Source organism: Crocodylus siamensis, chromosome 4 (assembly GCF_052110815.1).
Source record: "Crocodylus siamensis isolate JL-2025a chromosome 4, ASM5211081v1, whole genome shotgun sequence".
NCBI lineage: Eukaryota > Metazoa > Chordata > Crocodylia > Crocodylidae > Crocodylus > Crocodylus siamensis.
Genome location: NC_143398.1, coordinates 177891874 through 177913328, shown reverse-complemented (window position 1 = coordinate 177913328; position 21455 = coordinate 177891874). Strand labels below are relative to the sequence as shown.

General features: G+C 45.5%; 1 protein-coding gene across 2 annotated transcripts in view; it reads right to left on the bottom strand.

The window, feature by feature from the left end:
• Positions 1–20981, bottom strand: part of AGAP1 (ArfGAP with GTPase domain, ankyrin repeat and PH domain 1) — a 561813-nt gene extending 540832 nt beyond the window's left edge. For both annotated transcript variants that reach the window (XM_090044999.1, XM_090045000.1), the window contains exon 1: positions 20496–20981. In XM_090044999.1, the coding sequence (XP_089901125.1) occupies positions 20496–20658 (163 nt within the window). In that variant the 5' untranslated portion in view covers positions 20659–20981. The remainder of the gene's footprint in view (positions 1–20495) is intronic.
• Between the last annotated feature and the right edge of the window lie 474 nt (positions 20982–21455).

Sequence of the window (21455 nt, the reverse complement as noted above, 5' to 3'; positions counted from 1 at the left end):
GTTATCCATACCCCACACCATTTGCATCTACCTCGGTTCTTCTCATAGTGCAAATACTAATCTCGTCTCTCCCACCTATCTGCAGTCCCGAAGCTCTCCATCCATTGTAAATTCTACATTCTCTTTCTCAATCTTGCCAAATATCCCTTCAGCAACCCTAATATTTCAGTTTCACATTACCCCTCAGCTATTTGATCGGCTCCACACAAGCTTTCTTCCTGAGATTCAGCTGCATTCAGAAAGGACCCTTCAGGTTCCCAGGTTGCATTTTCCCTCCTGATTGCAGGAAGGGTCAAGAAAGCAATGCTGCAAAAAAATCAGCAACTTTACCTTCATAAAGCATATGTTCTTTCCCACTTCCTTATTATGTATTTCTTATATAAAGAGAGCTACACTTAATAGTCTTATAATCAAGCCAACCAGCAGCTCATATCTTTTGAGTCTTTTGCATTATCAGCCTAAAAGTAGAAGAGGTGCTGCAAGTATGCATGTAATTTTTTTATTTTTTTTTTTTTACTATGATACTGCTTCCAATATCAACTAATGATTATTGCTGGACTCTCTTCACTGACCTGAAAAGATTGCAGTGATGCTTGTAAGAGTGAGTTTGATTGCCAATCCATTTACCAGTTTGACACAACAACAGCTAAAAAGGTAGTAGCCAGGAATCTGAATATACTGGTCACAATGACTAAGAAGAATAAGATCCTTGGGTAACAGGTGTCATATTTACTTTGACACTTGTTATGCAGTTTACTCTCCTACATTAGACTTTGAAATCATTGTTCCCTTTTGTTCGTTTCTCTGCTGTTCACTGCGGAAGTTGTCAATTCGTGGTTAAGAAATCATGCTGGACATTTTCTGCCTTAACACATTCATTCTAATTTTTAGTATTAGCCAAATGCTGGACCCTAGAAATGCAACTTCAGTTCCAAGCCTTCACCAGCTTTGTCTGTTCCCTTATCTGGATAATCAGGGGTACATTCCATTTACCTCATTAGTGTGTTTATACTTGCTAATGGTAAAATGGCATTTCAAATTTTGGTAACAAACACTCAGGGTAAGTATACTTTAATTAAAAGTTAGCCAATGCCTTGAAGCAAGCTTTTAGTTGTAATAAATTACAGTTTAAGGATGGCAGGTTTCCCCCCACAACCACCACATTTGTGGTTTTTTGGCCATTCACTGGCTACATTATCATATGTCTTTTCTCCAAAGTTTCTAAAACCTGAATTCAAGACAGAGAAAGAAGAATTTCACGCTCAACAGTGTGTCTATTTCAGTACTCAGCATGTTATAGTACCTAGGTAGAGCACTGATTCTTCAGCACTCCCTAACTTCTTCCTCTTGCCCTTTATCACCAATCCCTCAATCCTCCTCACATTCCTAGCAAATATCCTATTTTCTCAAATAGAACACATTTTCCCCCAAAAATCAGCTACTGAATATTGGAGTGTGAGTTATACGTGAAAAATACGGTAAGAGCAGTTTCTACTGCTTACCAGATTAAACCAAAAGGTAGTCTGTACCCAATCCACAAAGAGCAGAACAATGTGCAGGCTCAGCTCTGTAGCTGCAGCTACTCAGTTACTGACTATGAGGAAAAATACTGTTTTTGAAAGGCAGAATGAAGTGGAGCATATCTGATGCCAGGGCGCACTGTAGGCAAGAAAATATGGTATTCATGTCCATAGCTTCAGTAAATGCCTTAAGACAAACAGTTGCAAAGCACTGATTCAAGACCTGATATGCTTCTGGCCCCAGATGCCAAACTCTGCAGGCATTTAGTTTAGTTGGTTATTAGTGCTGTAAGCAGCTTTTAGCATCCTGGGCCACACCTAAGTGTCCAAGATTTTACCTCTCAGCTTCATCTTGATCTCATTATCCTCCTCTCACTTCCAAGTTGCTTCATATTCGCCTTAGGTGATAAACAGAAAAGTAGCTCTCCACTGTTACTGAACTGACATCACCCATCAGTAGCAGAAGTCCAGCTATCTACAAAACACATACCGATGGTGTTCAGTTTTATGCTATAGTCTCTATAGGACGTACTCTCCTATGTGTTCATTAAGCTGTATTTGTTGCCCAATGTCAAACTAATTCCTTCCAAAGCTAATTAGGGTGAAGCACTGTAGCAGTCCAAAGAAAAGCTTGCCCAAGTTCATCTGCCAATGCCTGCCAGAGGCAATGGTTCTCACTTCCAGCACCTGTGTATAAGCCAAGGAAGATTAATGGAAGCCCATAACAAACAGCAGAAGCAGTGAGGGAAAAGAGAGCCTTTGAAGACCATCTATTCAATAAAACTATTCTGGTTCACATTTACCAAGGTATTTATCAAGTTAAGTGGCTAACTGAAGATCAATTAGGCAGTAAGAAGAGGAACTAATAGTGTGTTATGGAGCGGGGAGGAGGTTGATACCACTTTTCAGCAGCACTGCAAAACATACCTGATATTACCTTCCTCTGTAGAAAGTTATATGTCAGCCCTGAGAAGCTGACCTTGTCACCTGTGGAAGAGCATGCCTTTCTGAACCAGTTAGTCTTTAAAGTGCCTCCTGCCTGACTTAAGACTTACACTGTTAACCACCTCTCCATTTTGGGAGAAACTCTTCACTCTGGAAACATTTTGATATTGATAAGCAACTGCAATCATGGCACAAGCAATGCCATTGAAAACTGTTCCTTTTCTATTAAAAAAAAAAATTCTGTTTTGATTTTGGAAGCCTCAGCCCAATTTGGCATGAATCTCTCTCAATACCCCCCACACCACCCAACCAATGGAAGCTTATGTTACTTGATCTCTCACTCTACCAAAATTCAAATCATCTCTTCATCTCTTTTACAGGAAGGAACTTCAGATTGTTATCAACTCCTAACAAGCAGCTGTCAGACAACTGGTTTTCCACATAAAGAAGTCTAAGGTCATCCTCATGCCATTCTAGGCCTACTGAATAAATACAGAAAACCTGCAGTTTTTAAGAGATGCTTTCATATCTGTTAGCTTTGATCTTTAAAGGAAAAAAAAAAACCCCACACACACAGGAAAAAAGCCCACACAGTCCTGGGTCTTCATAAAGATGTATTGCTGGCATTTGGCTACACATACAATGTTACATTTCTTTTGGCTAGTTATCACCCCATGCCCCCCTCACAGCAACAAAAATGCTCAACACCTAACCACTTAACAGAAAACCTTTATTGTAAAGGACATTTTCCACTGTTACAGTTAACATTTAGTTTAAGTTTACTTACTGTTACTAACTTCAAGACAAAAAAAATACTTGATCATTAGCTAGTGTTCTGCTTAAACTTTCATTTGAGAAAATATTTTTAGCAGTGCCTCGCTTTATAACTAGATTTCCTGTTAACACTATGTAGTTTCTCACAGTGCTGCTAACTATGAAGCTAATTTGTATCAACACTGTCTTGTTACAATCTAGCTTGAAGAACCTATTACCAAATATGCTGTACTTCTACATCCAAATACTTCAAATTGATGTCCAGATGGGCCAATGTACAGGAAAACCGAGTCCAAGGTGAATGTTCTCAAGCCATGTTTTTATGTGAAAGTGACAGAGAAACAGACAAGTTCATAGGATATTTTTGAAAAAAAATCTCACATCTCTAAAGCAGTGTTGTTCTACTCATCTAGTGGAGTTATTCTTCCTTCAGCCTTCTCCAGCACAATGTATTTCCATCACTGCACTTATTTTTCCCCCCTCGAGCCAGTATTTGATACTTCATGATTAAATTCAACCACTGGCATAGATGGAACTCCCAGGCATTTTTAGACGTGCAAGTGCTGCAGCACTGGGTGCTTTGAAAAGTGTCTGGTGCTGCATCACTCATAGTTGTATAAGTGCTGAAATGCACATCAGCGCTGAGAAAATGGCAGCAGCGCGCCTCTGAACTAAAACACACAGAAAGTTTTAGTTCAAAAGTGTACTGCCACCATTTTCTGCATGCTGATGCACATTTTGCCACTTACACAACTGCATGTGGTGCCGCGCAGTTTGCATCAGCTCATATAAGGAACAGGTTCAATTAATAAAGTCTGCTCTGAAGTGGCAGCTCTCCAGTGCATTGTGGGCCAAAACAGTACGTGGATAAATGTCCCACACGATCAGCAATATCTCTGCAAAACAGCAAGGTACTTAAGCTTCCCTTTTAAAGCAGCACCCTGTTTAACACATGCAATACTGTCATGGCAAAAAAGTCATTACTAAAGCACAAGGTATACAACCTAGGTCAGATAAAGAAAATATTTAAGATAAACCTATAAATCTATTAAGCTTATTGGAGTTAGGATTAGTTCAAATCTCCTCAGAATAGGGGGTACCAAAGTTAACTTGTATTTAAATGCAGGAGTCAAGTAAACTGACCATTGCTTATCTGAAGGGTAAATGAACATGCATGGTTTTTAAGAGAATAGTAAATTCCAAGTGTAATATACTTTGAAACATTTCAAGAAAGAAGAATTTCAGCTGGATGACTCATGTGCAAGCCCAGTCCCAACCCCAGCTGGGGGGAATAGTCAAAACCCAGCTCCAGTAGCAGCAAGTGGGGGGGTAAGGGACATAGCAGTGCAGCAGGGGCCTGGCAAGGGGACAACAGGTACTGACCTAGCAAGCGTCTAATGGAAGAGGCAGATAGGAGCATCAGGTTCTATAGCTGGGGTCGGCAACCTCCAGCATGTGTGCTGATCACGGCACACGAGGCCATTTTGCTCGGCATACCACCACCAGCCCCGGCTCTGGATAGCTGCTGCCAACCACAGAGCCCGGGCTGCTCCCAGCAGGCAGCTGGGAAGCTGCAAGCCCTACTGCAAGCAGCCCAGGCTCTGTGGTTGGCAGCAGCTACCCAGAGCCAGGGCTGGGTGCAGCAGGCAGGCTCCAGCATCAGCTCTGTTCCGGCATATGCATGCATGCCTTGGAGCAGGCAGTGGGAGGGGCCTGAGGCAGGGCAACCCCGGTCTCTCCCCCACTCCCAGCAGAGATGATGGTGGGGCTCTGGAGCCCGATGCAGCTGTTTGAAGCCAGCCTGGACTCTGGGCAGCTGCAGCAAGCACCTCGGGGTAGACAGCAGAGACAGGGCCTGGCCCTGAGGCAGCATAGCCCTCCCATTGTCCTCTCCGAGGTGCACACAGAGTCACCACCACCATGGACCTGATGCCAGAGCTGTGAAGCCCAACACAGCTGTTTGCAGCCTGCCCACTGCAGGTGCCCAGAGTCCAGGTTAGCTACAAACAGCTGCACCGGGCCATCACCTCTGTGCCGGCAACAAGGGAGCGGCCAGGGTTGTGCTTAACAAAGAAAGTACACAACAAAGGCAATATTTATGATGATTAAATATACTAATATGCCATGCATCCTGCCAGGTACTACCCGCCTCTCCCCCCACCCCAATTTTGTTTTTCTGGTATGAAAGCACACTGGCACCTACCAAGGTAGACACTGTGGGTTTTTTGGCACTCCAGCCAAAAAACATTGCCTACCCCTGGTCTATAGTCTAGGTCAGAGGAGACCGGGGGAGGGGTGGTGGTAGCACCAGGATACCAGAGTTCCTCCTCCCAACCCCCCAACCTGTCCCTCTCCCAGAGGCAGAACTATAGGAGAACTGACTGACTGGGACTCGAGAGCAAGGCTTCAGGCGCCATGGCCACCTCTGTGCGGTAACTGGTGGGGTACCTGCCACTGCCTCCTCAAAACATTTCAGAGGTGTTTGAAACTTTGTTATATCTGTGTACATAGTTTTCACTTGCTAACAACCAAAAAGGCTGGAAGGCAGGCAGCAAGCTTTATCAGCTGAAAAAATTTCACATAAATTTGTCAAGCTAACTTCACTTTTTTCCACACATCTCAATAGTCTGTTTAGAAGGCTAGAACCCAAGAATAAGTTTACCCTATAAAGTGTTCTTAGATGTCAACCAACCAAAGAATCTAGTAGGATATTTCACATAATCTATTACAGACTTTAAGCTGAGACTTTACTAGTGAAGAACAAACTGAATTTTCTCATTCTCTGGTTCTCCACAGAGGAGCTTTAAAGTCAATTTAACTTCCTGAAGAAAACATATCAGGCCAAAAAAAGATTTATTGAAATCAACTCTTACCTGGAACCTATATTAAATCCATTCTTAAAAAGAAAAACTAAGATTCTATGGCAGACCTAATTCCATCTTTTATTACAGCAGTTCACAGCTAAACAAGGACACATGAATGAATAATCCAGTGGAAAGTTGATAAGGCAGTTCCCCAGTTTGATCCTACCCTGATCTTTTTTAGAAAGTGAAATAATGAAGCAGTCAAGTGTCAGAAATACCGGGTAATACCAATAGCAAATAATTCTGTTTTGGAGTAAGAGAAGTTTCACTTATTTATGGACGCCTGTATTTGTTGTAAATTGGGCTAAGACTCAGGTCTATTCATCTGAAAAGTTATCGAAATGTGTTATTCTATATAAATCTAAGTAGTTCCAAAGTTATGTTCAAGCCAGATTTCATGAATTCATAGATTGTAACGGGCTGGAACGGACGTTGTAGATAAACCGGGTCCAGTCTTTTCCTGCCTGGTGCAGAGAGACAACCGGGGTCAAGAGACCCCAGCAAAGTGACTGTCCAATCAGTCTCCTTTTGAAGATATCCAGGGTAGGTGATCGCACCACCACTGGAGGGAGTTTATTCCACAGTCTGGACACCCTGACTGTGAAGGAGTTTTTCCTGGAACAGGCTTCCAGGAGTTTGTATCCATTGCTCCTGGTCTTCTCCAGGGGTGCCCTGGTAAACAGTTGTTCACAGAGTTCTTGATGTACTCCCCTAATGTTGCAGTAAGCTGCTACCAAGTCCCCTCTAAGCCTTCTCTTCTGTAGGCTGACAAGGCCCAAGTCCATCAGCCTCTCCTCATATGACTCATCTTGCAAGTTCGTGGTCATATGGGGGGCTCTTCTCTGGACCCTCTCAAGTTTTTCCATGTCCTTGTTGAAGTGCAGCACCCAGAACTGGACGCAGTACTCCAGATTTAGGCTACAGGAGATCATAACACATTTATGGAAGTCAAGAAGGCTCAGTCAAAAGTCCTTTTCAAAAACTGGTTGATTTAAGTTTTTAGTAAAATCGGTCATACTTTTCCATTTGGGCTATGAACAGCCCACTAACTAGTAGCTTTAACAAAAACACAAAAAACAAAATAATCTTTCACCAACTTACAGGCAAGAGGAATACCAGTTCACAAACTACTGAACAGTGTTTTTAAAATCCACAGGACAGACAATAAACAGACTACTTTGTTCACTTGACATAACAGTACTCCTTCTAACCTTACTTCTTCATCACTGGCAATACCTCAATTTGAGGATGATCTCTACCACTCATTGATGGGTCTTGAGATGAGTTAAGAGTCCAATCCTTGAGCCACAGACCCACCACAATGTGAAGATATATAAATGAATCAAAGGTATTACTGGGAATGCCTTGTTTGAAAACTTAAGATTAATTTGCTGGCAGGTGACAGAATACAGGGGAAGTGACATCACTCCATATGATATGGACTTCTAAATCAGGCAGCAAAAAAGTTAATTTAGAACATAGCACCTTTAACCAGTGCTAAGAGTTTCCACAGATCTGCTATTAAAATTTCATTTACAGTCTTTGAGAGTTATTTATAAAATCTTTCATGTTCCCATGCATTCTACTGTAAGGAAAGTGCTGCTCCTAGCCATGCTCTTCAAATAAGGAAAAATAAAATGGGAGGAATGTCAGTAATGCTTCCTGCAGAGACAATGCATGTAAAGGATAACAAGGGTGATGTCTTAAATGGCACTTATACTGAAATAGCTTTATAACTATATTCCCAACTTATAGCTCAGGGACCTACTTCTGACATAATGAAAAACTTGAAACAGCCCGTTTCAGTCCAACTGCTATTCAAGGAACTAGTGACATGTTGATGGATGCTTATCTTTACAATATTTGACTTAGCCACAGAGAATACTGCCTTTGGGCCTTCACAACACATTAAGCGTTAGAACGCAAGGACAGAACAGGATGAGAAATCTGCATTTAATGGAAAGACATGGCTTGAACAACAAGAGCAGGCCCTTTCTTATACCTTTAGCCTTAGAATTTTGTATAATCTAAAAACAGATACAATACTTCTTATAATAGTATCTAAGGTTTGAAAATCCACAGGAGCAGCAACTACTGTGAGCATCGGTTATTAGCGAGAAGAACCGCTTCCTCTAAAGCAGTGGTACTCAACCCTTTCAGCCCACAGGCTGAATGATCAGCACCCAGGCCACTCATGTGTCGGATCCAGCACAGGGCAGTCACAGCATGGCCCCAGTTCTGACCTGGCCCCAAGAGGGTGAGGAAAGGGGTATGGACCAGCCTTGCAGGGGAAAGGGATGTGGCCTGACTCCAACTCAAGCCCCACCAGAGTGGGAGTGGGCATGGCCTGACCCCAAGGGGGAAATGCCATGTGAAGAAGGGGGCTTGACTTGGCCCCATAAGGTGGGGGGTGGGGGGAAGGAGGCTTGAGTTGGTCCCAACCTGGCCGCAGGGAGAAAGAGGGCATCACCCAGCCTCATCCAGCCACAGGGGTGGCAGGGATGACCTGGTCCCAGCCTGCTGTGTGGGACTCGAGGTTTGGGAATTTAGCAGCCAGGGAAGATGGCCATATTCATTGCCAATGCTCCCCTACTGCCATATTTTCTGATTTGTGGGGAGCCCCATGGGCCAGATACCTATGGTTCTGCAGGTCACATCTGGCCCACAGGCCAAAGGTTGAGCACCCCGCTCTAAAAGGAAAAAGGTTAGGGAAATAATAAACATAATGCCAAAACCTTTAATCATTTTCTTTATGTATAAAATAATCAGTGTTACAATTAACCAGTGTAACAAGAGCTCCAGCGCCTAACTAGTGTGCTTGATCACAACATCAACTTAAGATCAACTTTCCAAAATAAACTAAGCTTTGTCTTAATGTACTGAGAAACGCAGAATATGAACATGGAAGTAAGTGAAGTATCTGTGTTTTCACTTCATAACTACATACTGTTAACCAAAAATGCTTTAGAATTTGAACCTGACAGCTTTACCGAGTTGTACTTTTAACAAGGGTTCAGAAATTGTTTACTGATTTAATCCAGAATAGGCAAAACACAGTCCATGGGCCGGGCAGCAGTGCGGCACCCCCATGCCATACCAGCCTGCAGCTCACCCTGGGACGACGCCTGCATGGCTGCCCCAGTCCCACCGGCTCAGCGTGGAACAGAGCAGCATGGCGACAGCAGCAGTGGTGGGAGCCTGCTGAGAGAACTCAGCACTCAGTGGTGGGAGCACTGTGGCTGGGGCCAGAGCCAGTCTCCATGGAAAACCACGCGCTGCCAGGCAGACAGCTGCATCCAGAGCCAGGGGGCTGATCTCCATGGAAGCCATCCCTGGTCCCAGATGTAGCATCCTTACCGCCAGTGCTGTCCCCACACCATGCTGCTCTACCCCACACTGAGCTGGTGGGTGTGGGGGCTAATGCCAATCACATGCATCCCGAGGCAAGCTGCAGGCTGGTATGTGACAGGGGTGCCCCAACACTGCCTACTGCAAGTATGTGGCAGGACATGGAGGTACCGCCAGGTCTGTCCCCTCCTTCCCCAGCGCAGGTCATGCAGCCCACAGGTGGGGGTAGGGGACGGGCAGGGCAAGGGGAAGGGGAAGGAGGCCAAGTTCCTTCCAAGCCGTCTCAGCAGTACTTGCAGCCCTCTTTGCCTCATTATGGGTGCTGCAGCTCCCCAGTGGCTGACCCTGTGCTATCGCCACCCCACGATCCCAGCCCCCTCCCTGGACCCAACTGCAGCTCTGGGGAGCCACATGTCAAGGTACATGAGTGGGCAGGGAGCTGCATCTGGGGCCAGTAACAGCCTGGGCAAGGCAGAGCAGAGGTGAGATCCATTCTGTCCATGCTCCTTCCTGCAGAACCCATGCCTGCTGCACAGGTGTGAGGAAAAAGAAAGTCTCTGACCTGGTCCTGGCCCCAGCCCCACACCGTCACCACCCTGTGCCCCTGCCCTGTGATGCTGGCCTTGCCTACCCCACTTCTGAATACTGCTGCCCGAGCCCCATCCCACACAGGGAATTTTGGCAAGTTGTTATGCAGAGGTTCTGAGGAAGGACAGCTCAGCAGAACAGCCAATCTAGCCCCTCAGGCCCAAATAATTACCCAGCCCTGATTTAAACAGTAATGAAAATAGTGTTATGTATAAAGTAGTGTCAAACTCCAGCTGTTTTAGTGTTATCACTGCTTGCATATATACAAGAGCATTTCAAAAGCAAAATGCCTGGAAAGCCCTGGGATTCAACTGTACACTCCCTGGAAAACTATTCATCTGTATTTGCTCTTACCCAACTCATTTGTCTGCTTTAAAAAACAGTTGTACTCAGAGATTAATGAGATTTTGCTGCCTAACTCAGATTTAGTTCTTGATACCCCCTCTCCCAAAAAACCACTCACATGGTTGGAGGCCTCCATGGCCAGCCCTATGAGAAGAGGCTGAGGGACCTGAATCTCTTCAGTCTCCGCAAGAAGAGATTGAAGGGGGATCTTGTGGCTGCCTACAACCTTATCAGGGGCCAGCAGCAGGGACTCAGGGAAAGTCTGTTCACCAGGGCCCCCCTTGGAGTCACCAGGAACAATGGCCACAAGCTGAGGGAGGATAGGTTTAGGTTAGATATTAGATTTCATAGACATTAGGGCTGGAAGGGACCTCAGGAGATCATCGAGTCCAGCCCCCTGCCCAAAGGGCAGGAAGTCAGCTGGGGTCATAGGATCCCAGCAAGATAAGCATCCAATTTACTCTTGAAGGTGTTCAATGTAGGTGCTTGAACCAACTCCGATGGCAGACTGTTCCAGACCTTGGGGGCTCGGACAGTAAAGAAATTCTTCCTTATGTCCAGCCTGAAACGGTCTTGCAGGAGTTTGTGACCATTCGACCTCGTCATCCCTTGGGGCGCTCTGGTGAACAGACGTTCCCCCAGATCCTGGTGGTCACCCCCTGATAAACTTATAGGTGGCCATCAGATCACCCCTGAGCCTGTGCTTTTCCAGGGTAAAGAGCCCCATGTCTCTCAGCCTGTCATCGTAAGATCTGTTTTCCTGACCTCTGATCATGCGCGTGGCTCTCCTCTGGACTCTCTCAAGCTTCTCCACATCCTTTTTGAATTGTGGAGCCCAAAACTGGATGCAGTACTCCAGCTGCAGCCTCACCAAGGCCGAGTACAAGGGGAGAATGACGTCCCGGGATTTGCTCGAGAAGCATCTATGGATGCACGCCAGCATTTTGGTCGCTTTACTAGCCGCAGCATCGCATTGCAGGCTCATGTTCATCTTGTGGTCAATGATGACCCCCAAGTCTCTTTCTTCTGTAGTGCTAACCAACGTAGCACTGCCGAGCCTATAAGGGTGCTGCAGGTTTTTCCTCCCAAGGTGGAGAACCTTGCATTTATCGGTGTTAAACACCATGAGGTTCTCATCTGCCCATTTGCTGAGCTTGTCCAGGTCAGCCTGGATCACCCACCCGCCTATCTTCTGGCGTGGATGCTTTGCCCCAAAGTTTGGTGTCATCGGCAAACTTGGCCAGTCCACTCCTGACTCCAATGTCCACACTGTTAATGAAGATGTTGAACAGTATGGGTCCCAGGACAGAGCCTTGAGGGACCCCACTGGTCACAGGGCACCACGATGAGTGACTGCCATCAATCACAATCCTCTGGGTCCGACCACGAAGCCAATTTCCCAGCCAGCGGATCGTGGTGGAGCCAAGGCCACAACTGGCCAGTCTGGCCAAGAGGTGATCATGGGATACCAGATCAAAACCTTTTCTGAAGTCAAGATATATGACATCAATCTCTTCTCCCTTGTCCAGGTGATAGGTCACCTGGTCATAGAAGGAAGTGAGATTGGTCAAACAAGACCTACCCGCAACAAACCCGTGCTGGCTGTCCCTTAGAATGTTAGCCTGGGCCAGTCCCTCAAGGATGGCCTCCTTAATAAACTTTTCTAAGATCTTCCCCAGGATAGAAGTCAGGCTAATGGGCCTGTAGTTAGCCGGATCCACTCTCCTCCCTTTCTTGAAGATCGGCACCACATTGGCCTTCTTCCAGTCTTCGGGCACTACACCAGAGCACCAGGAGTTTTCAAAGATCCGTGCCAGGGGCTGGGCTATGACGCTCGCCAGCTCCTTTAGTACCCTGGGGTGCAGACTGTCAGGGCCAGCTGACTTGAAGGTATCCAGCTTCTCAAGGGGTTCCTTCACGAGGTCAGCATTGATGGAGGGTAGGGGATCCCCCTCACCCAGATTTCCCTGTCCCATAGCAGGCATGGGCATCCCATGTGACTGATGAAAGACTGATGCAAAGTACCTATTTAATAGGTTGGCTTTTTCCCGGGCGTCAGTTGCCCCATCTGGTTTAGCAGGGGTCCAATATTGCCCTTGCTTTTCCTCCGGCTCCCCACATACCTGAAAAAGGATTTTTTGTTGTCCTTGATGCCTGAAGCTAGTTGGAGTTCAGTTGCAGCCTTGGCTTTCCTGGTTTGGTCCCTGCAGGACCGGACCAGCGCGGAGTAATCCTCCTTGGAGGTGAATCCCGTCCTCCATCCTTTGTAGGCTTTCCTTTTTAGCCACAGTAGGTCCACTAGGTCTCTGGAGAGCCAGGGGGGCTGCTGTGCCTTCTTGCTGCCTTTCCTCCATGTTGGAATAGACTTAGCTTGTGCACTGAGGATCGCTTCCTTGAGAAGCAACCACTCTTCTTGAACTCCCTGGGGTCATGGTCCCTGAGGGCCTGACCGACTAGCCTCTTGAGCTTATCAAAGTCAGCTTTTCTGAAGTCAAGGACTTCTGTGTTGCTGACTGACTTGCCAGCTTTACGGCGGATGGTGAAGGTGATCAGCTCGTGGTCGCTGTCACCCAGCTTCCCATCGATCCCTAGGTCGCTGATTAGGTCGTCCCCAGTAGCCAGTACCAGGTCGAGCAGCGCTTTGCCTCTCGTTGGCCCATAGACTTCTTGAGTCAGGTAGAGGTCATCCACACACGAGAGAAAGCTTTGCGCCCACTCGGATTTTGCTGAGTGATCTTCCCACGAGATGTCCGGGTAATTGAAGTCACCCATGACAACCAAGGTCCTGGAGCAAGCGGCCTCAGTCAGTTCCCGGGCGAACTCCTGGTCAAGCTCGGGACTTTGAGTGGGAGGTCTGTAGTAGACTCCCACCGTTGCGTCCCCTGTGCCGAATTCCCCACAAATTTTTTCCCAGAGGGTCTCTAGCTGTCCATGCCGGTCGCCAACATCAGCTTGCAGGGACATGTAGCTTTCCTTCACATAAAGAGCTACACCCCCGCCCCTTTTGTCAACACGATTCCTCCTGTATAGGGTATAGCCCTCTATACCCGTGGTCCAGTCATGGGTGGAGTCCCACCAGGTCTCCGTTATCCCAATGACATCATATTTCTTTGCAATGAGCAGGAGGACGAACTACTAGGAACTACTACTAGGAAGAACTACTTCACGGTAAGGGTGGCCAGAGCCTGGAATAGGCTTCCCAGAGAGGGGGTGCTCTCACCTTCTCTGGAGATCTTCAAGAGGAGACTGGATAGGCACCTGGCTGGGGTCTTATGACCCCAGTACTCCTTCCTGCCCGTGGCAGGGGGTCAGACTAGATGATCTGTCCAGGTCCCTCCAGACTCATTGATTCGATGAAAGCTTTTTAAAAGAAAAGATTTTTAAAAAAGCACTTTGCTCTCACAGTGGAATCAATTTGTTGCATATTTAGCATCTAGAAAGAGAGGATAACTCAAAGTTATTGACAGCGGAATCAATTTGTTGCATATTTAGCATCTAGAAAGAGAGGATAACTCAAAGTTTCTACATAGATTTTCTCACTGACCGGAGAACAGCTAAATTCTTCTTTTAAAAAGATATACCTGCTCAATTAACCTATTACTACAGAACTACTAGAAAATAACCATCAGATAGGCTTAAGAGCAAGTAGCTGAAAGTACTTCCCTTGGTTACTACAACTGCTTTTAAACCTTCAGTGTTTTAACTTTGCTATAAAAAGGGATTTTCCCTTGATAATGGCCATTAATCACTTTCTGAATAATTTATATGGTACTTCTTAAAACAGTGAGGTTACACTATCACCAGTAACCAACATGATATTTCCACCCAAGTCAGGGAATATTACTTTTAAAATACCCAAAATAGAGCACTATTGCATCCAAGAAAAAAGGTATCTTCCCATATAGCAGTAACATGAAAAGCAGCCTTAAACAGAATTGTTCTAACCACTTCATCTTGTTTTAGGCAGACAAGGTTCTTTGGGTAAATCAGATATCTTTTATTAGACCAACTAAAATAGTTGGAAAAATTCTTCTTTCCAAGCTTTTGGGCACAAACACCCTTTTTGTCAGGCTTAAGAAGTGCCTGGTCTAATAAAAGTTATCAGATTTACCCAAAGAACCTTGTCAGCATATGTCCTTAGACCAACACAGCTACAGCCTATACCCTGAAACATGGAAGATGATCTTGTTTTATACATTTACAGATGAATAATTTCTGTTTAGAATCACTCCAGCACACACAAACAAAAAGGCACTTCACCAAGGATGTCCAACTGAAATAAGTTGGCAAGCCATATTCCCTGCCAGAGACACTGCATCAGTAGAGCTGGCACCCACAGGGTTAGTATCACCACCACCCTGCCCCCTTTGGTGTCTGCATGTGGAAGTGTTTTCAGTCTATAATCACATTAATAGACAGACAAGTCAATGGTTCCTTGCCTTAGTTTTTGGAAATAAGGATAGGCATCACATGTCTCTAGTTAGGTCCAGCTCTTTAACAAGTATCCTATAATCTAGTAACCACTGATACGGTTTTCTAGTACCTCCTGTATATCTACAAACACTCTCCAATCACAAATCATCTTAAGAAGCTAGATGTAACCTTGTGGTTGTCAGTTTTTTTCCCCCAGCACATGAGCTACCTAAATATCACAAAGCTTACACCAGTGCAGATGTGGATGCACATATACACCTTACTGCAGGTTACCAATACAATGCTCATGCTTGTTTTAACATGTAAAATTAGGTTTCCTAACAAAAATGAATTTCTTTTAATATAGACTAAATAGAGGGTTGTGGAAGCAGCAACCAAAAAGACTGTGACCTGCTGTCTCCCTCACCCATAAGCACACACATGAAAAGCAGGGCAGAGCCAAAGAGACCACCGTATTTAACAGTTATACAAGGTGCATTGGTGATGTAGCCCCCCGTAATCCTTAAAAAACAAAACAAAAAAATTGAGTTAAATGTCACATCTAACATGGGGACATAGAAACCTCCAGGATGGAAGCTCTCATATCCACATGCCTTCATCACAACTGATAAAGAAAACAGGGTGGGCTGCAGACAGGATGAGGGCAGGATTGGTAGGAAGGTCCCACTCCCATGTAAGTGGCCCTTCTAAGCCACACAGGAGGAGTGAGCAGGGGGTGTAGCACAGAGAGGGTGGACCAATGGGGAAGGTGATCACCCAAGGGTTAGTCTGGGATATGCACACCGAAGAATGACAGCAGGTCATTAAAGCTCTCCCTCACACCTCAGCAATGTGGCAGTATAGCAACCTCTAAGCTCTGGCACCTGCTGGGTTCTGCCTGACAAGGAGGCAGATGCTGCCATATGATTCCCTTCTTGCTTTCTCTACATGGACCTCTGCTCTCAGCAGTGTCTCTAGGCTCCAATTACCCAATTTAATTTATCCAGAATTTTTCTTCTCACACCTTTACTATGTAAAAGCACTTTACAGCAGGAGCTCCTTTTTAGGGAAGAAGATGCATCATAACTTCACCTACTATATCTTCTGATGCAACATAAAAACCAGGAATACCACACCACATTCTGAAAAAGGCTACAACACGGTTAAGTTACATCATGTGGGGGCCAACCTTTTTAGCAGGTTGCCACAAATTAGCCCCCACCTGCTGAGAGCTACTCTGATCCCCTTCCTCATCTGCTGCTCTTTCTGCTTCCTACCCTGTCACATGCTACACATACAGGCTGCCCATGCTGTTTGTGCCCCAGGTTGACCACCCCTAAGTTGTACCTAAGGCCCATCCCTAAGTTTTGAGAAGGAAGGCACTAGTTTCCCAACTAACTGAACAATAGTAGTTGCCATTCCAAGTAATGCTATTCCAACTCCAAGACTGTGCTCTCCTCTTTCTCCACTGTAATTCAGCCTTCCTCCTATTTCATGCTACTCCCCTACCATACACTTCATTTCAAAATACAAGACATATTACAGCTACAGAAGTAGCAGGCACCCAAACCAAGGGCTAGAAGAAACACAAAATCCATTTGCTCTGAAAGCCAATCCTCACCCAAAGCTACTGTTAAATGACAGACTTGAAACTTTACAAACACACTGACTTTCAGGAAAAATACTATCTTTCAATCTCTACTGTTCCTTACTATGAATGGTATCCAATTTAACACATCTTAAGACTATACTAGCAAATTCTTCCCTTTCCCTTCAGAAATCTTTATGGTTCCTACACATTATACCAGCAAAATGGGGTCAGGCTTTGTTTTTTAAAACACTTAGGATATAACATTAAAAGCCAAACTTTCAACCCAAGCTGAGCAAAGCTTGATTTAAAGCTCCTTCCTCACCCAAAATTCAATCTGTTTGTTTCCCTCCTGCTCTCCAATAAGGGAAAAATCCATTCAATGACTGCAGCAGTACTGAGGAGGAGCCTGACATTTAATTTGTTAGAAAGACAGCATACAAAATGCAAGACTATTTGTGCTATATATAGTATTGGTAGGGAATCCATTTGCAGAATGGAAGCCCAAGGGGTGAGTGGTGACAGAGGACAGCAGTACAGCCTGCGGCAAGTTTTTTTTTGGTAATACACCTGCTTACATGAAAACAAAGAGTTTGATGTTATCTTAGACTGACTTCCCTTGGTTTTCTATCAGACATGGTGGATAGCAAACAGAAGTTCCATAACAAACTTTGGTTCATGCATCTTAAGTAACAGTAAAAAAAAATCACTAAATCAATTCCTACAAAATTGACTTCCTTAACACACTATCTTCCCAAACACCCAACATAAATTAATTTTTAAGCTTTTATTTTTAAGCCTAGACCAGGAGTCAACAGCTTCTAGCCCACAGGCCAGATACAGCCCATGAAGCAATTTCAGCTGGCCTGCAAAACCCAGACATTGGATATCATTTGCAATCGGCAGAAAGAGTGAAAGGAGTGGTGTCCTGGTCAGAAGTGTAGGCCTGCCTTTGGAGCAAACGGCACTAATTTGGCCCAAAGGTTGCCTACTCTTGGCCTAGAACCAACAGCATTCATATTCCTTCTTTAAAGTTTATCTTACACAGAAAATGTGCCATGTTTTGTTTCAAGGTATTTAAGGTACTTACAACACAGTTGTTCCTGGCAAAACACAGAAATACAATGTTCTTCAGTTACTCTTCTTTGGAATGAGATATTTAAGCAGTAGCAAGAGGTTCATTAAAATCAAAACGCAATGCTCAGTTTAGAACTTGCAATTATAAACTTTCCTTGACTACTTAATATAAAAGGAAGATTGATTTGGTGGCCAAGTTTAACAGAAGCACAAAGTGGGTTTAAGGGTCCACCCCCCTCCAACCAAACAGGCTAGCACTGAAACACCTGAAAGTGAAACCAACTACCTGGATTTTCATAAACCAAGAAAAGAACACCTGTGTTGAACCATCAATGGCAACCAGAATGTTTCTAGCATGTTCCCATGCCACTTGGATTGAAAACAAGCACAGAAATCTTAAAATGTACTGTGCACGCTTATCTGGCTTTATTAGTTAATCCCATTTCTGTGCAGAACCAACCTCAACTTAAAGGTCAAACAAACATAAAAAGCAATTGTTACAGCTGAAAGCTCTATATCAGTGTGGACTCAGCTGTAGCTGGAAATATTTCCCCATTTTGTAGTCACATATAAACATCCAAATTACTAAAATAAAAGCTTTTAGATAACAGCATTTTTAATAAAGAAGGTGATTCAATACTTGATATTCCCTACTCAAGTGTCATCTCTCAGAAGAATGTAGCAGTATTTTCAATTCATTAAAATTAAGCTTTCAATCGGTTTTAAAGTTTCTAATTCCAAATCCAAATCCATTTTAATCTGTCTCTATCAGATCTCTTAAAGCATCATGTGCAAGTATTTCAGCTATTATACATACTCATCTCTGTAGTACCAAACACTGGCCAAGACATGTAGGCAGAACCATGTTCTTTTCTAGCAACTTTTTTTAATGTTCTGCTTAATAAACGTGTGCCAGAAATTTATCCCACCAGGCTATTTGCACATACTACCAGTTGTATGAAGTACTGGGGTCTAACTACATACCAGCAACGGCAAGTTTACACCAACCTTTCCTCTTTTCCCTAATGAAATACGGATGACATGCAAGGTAATTTTAAAAGCCACTTTCTATGATGTCTCCTTAGCTGTAAAGCAACACTTCTTAATTACCACTTAGTTCATTACAAGTCTGAGAACAATGTCTTTTAACTAAAAGAATTTGACTTAAGATGTCCAAGTACATTATTTATACACACTTTAGGAAATTATAAAACAAATGATCAATTATAAAACAACTGTTGCCAAAAACATCAACATGTTTAAAGCGATGGTAGCAAATGTACTCAACTAGTCTAGGTTCAAATAAATGGTCACATTTAATATTCTGCTACTATTTAAGCATTAAGAAAATCGGAAATATTCTTAGTTCCTTTTCTATTAAAAGGAAGATTTCTTGTGAGTCACATACAGTATATGCCAGTTCCCTGACTCACAGTCCAAAGAGTAAAGAGCATCATTATACTCTGAAAAAATTTTACTCATCACCTAGAACCAGTTCTCCAATTTTATTCATAGTCCTGTCACATCGAAGTTTTATTAGAAGCCATAATGATTTTCATACGAACTGAGCAAGAAATAAGCAATGCAGAAGACCAATAAATGAGATGAACATAAATCTACACTCTACAGGTATATGTGGCTAACACTGTTTAACACTCCCTCTAGATGGGTCAACAAATCAAAAAGAAAAGGATGCAACTTAGCAAGCCTCTTAACCAAAAAAGCCCTCACGATTTGAAATATGCCCATGTATTATTTTGCCTAAAGCAACAATTAAAAAATTGCTTTTTATGAAAATATTTAGCCTCCATGAAGAATACTAGTGATATGAAGGTTATATGTATACCAAACCAACAAGCACACAAACAAACAAACAAAACAGTCCATTTCCTATCCCTAGGGAGAAAAATATTGGCAGTACTGAGAAGTGAAGCAGTTGTGCTTGTATTATGATCTTCCTACGAGTTTCCATTCTATTCAGTGAATGAAGAGAGCAAGAGACCAAATGAACGCACTCAGAAAAGAAACAACCAAACGGACAACCCCATGCCATTATTTCAAATCAAGTGACAAGAACCGCACACCATTATGTCACAACCCAGTTGTTGAGAAATACTGGTTTCCTATAAAGTCACTAGATCAAACGATGTCAAAATGATAGACGCTATCAAATGCAATGATTTGCTACTCAAATCACCTACCTATGTTACTGAAAACACTACTTGCGTAACATTACAGACAATCATTTATAACTGTGTTTTCAATACTCTTCCAAGGAGTCTTCTTCAACAGCATCTACTCTTACAGTTTTTTTTTCTTTTAGAGGTTTGCAAGGACAAAAAAATTCTCCACCAAAAGAACACTTTTTCGCTAGCTGTCAGTTTCCCGTTTAATCAGTCACACTGTCAACCTAAATGCCTTTCAGATTCAGCTGCAGAGCATGACACCAAGGAAAACTTCAGGCCCCAGCTCAGAGAGCTCCCAGGAGTTAAATACTTAGTTAAAACTGTTCCCGCTACCAGCCGACAACTGTTCCACATTGGCTAGGAGATTATGCCTCACCTTTATCCAAGGTTTCTTAATGCCACTTAGAAGTGCATTTTCCTTCATGCTTTCCTGGGCTGTTGCCTGGCCCCACAGCTCTGCCCACCCCAGGGCCTGCTGCCCCAGCTCTGCCTGACCCCTCCAGGTCTGTCCACCCCAGGGGCCCGCTGCCCACATCCCCCAGCTCTACCTGGGCCCCCCAGCTCTGCCCGCCAAGGGGGCCTGCTGCCTGCACCCCCCAGCTCTGACAAGCAGCCAGCAAGAATGGAGCCCCTCTTCCGCCCCGGTGCACAGCCCGGGAGCCTGCAGCCGGCTCATGCTCGCACCCCTACACCCGGGACCCGACCCCAGCCCTCGAGGGCATCGCTTGAACCCCAGCGAGCCCACCCGCTCCTGCGAGGGCCCTGCCGAGCACGTGGCCCGAGCAGTGCCCGGACAGAGGCGGCGGCCGGCGGCGCGTAAGAGGGGCCGCCCCCCAGGCCCCCGCACCTTCGATGGCGATGACGTGCTCGCGGATCTGGCCCTGCAGCGCCGGCTCCTCCACGCGCTCCAGCAGCTCGTAGATGGAGTAGATGTTGGGGTGCACGGACTCGAAGCGCTGGATCTCGGCGCGGATGGCTGCCGAGTTGGCCAGCTGCTGCTGGTAGTTCATGGTGCGGCCGCTCCCGCCGGCCCGGCCCGGTCCGGCCCCTCCTCCACCCCGCCCCGCTCACTGCATGGCGGCGGCCGCGGCCGGGGCCCGGGGGTCAGCGCCCGCCCGCCCGCCGCAGCGCGCGCCCCATGGGAGCGGGGCAGGCGCCGGCAGCGGCCGCTCCGCACCCGACCCCGCGCCGCGGCCGCGCCTCACCCCCGGCCCGGCCTCGCTGTGGCGCCCGGGGACAGGGACGCGGGGGGGTGGGGGGACAAGACTCGCCCGCCGCTCCGGCGACCCCCGCGCACCAACCCCGTCCGCCGCAGCCGCCTGCTGCAGCTGCACTCGCGCAGGCCCCGCCCCCCTGCGTCACTGCGCACCCCGGGCGCCCCGCCCCCGGCCTGGCCCGGCCCGGCCGCCGCTCTGCCGCGCGGGACTTGTAGGCCGGCCGGGAGCGGGAACGAAGAGGATCACATTTGCACGATCATTTCAACCCTTGGACCATCGAGAATAGTGAAAAAGTTCAAAATGCACCAGAGGAAAACAAAACTCCCCAACTCTTGGTTCAGATGCAACACTTGTATTAGACTGGCTAGAAAACAGCAAAGAATTTCCCTTTCTTGGCCAACTTTGGGGCACCATGTGCCCTTCTTCAGGCTGACGGGGCATCAGAGGCTGTCCAAGTCTCCTTTGGTTTTCCCTCAGCCTGAAGAAGGGCACACGTGCCCCAAAGCTTGCAGAGAAATATCTGTTTCAGGGGTGTTGGTCAAAAGGACATAGGCAGACAAGGGTCTTTGGGTTGGGCTAATAAACAATAT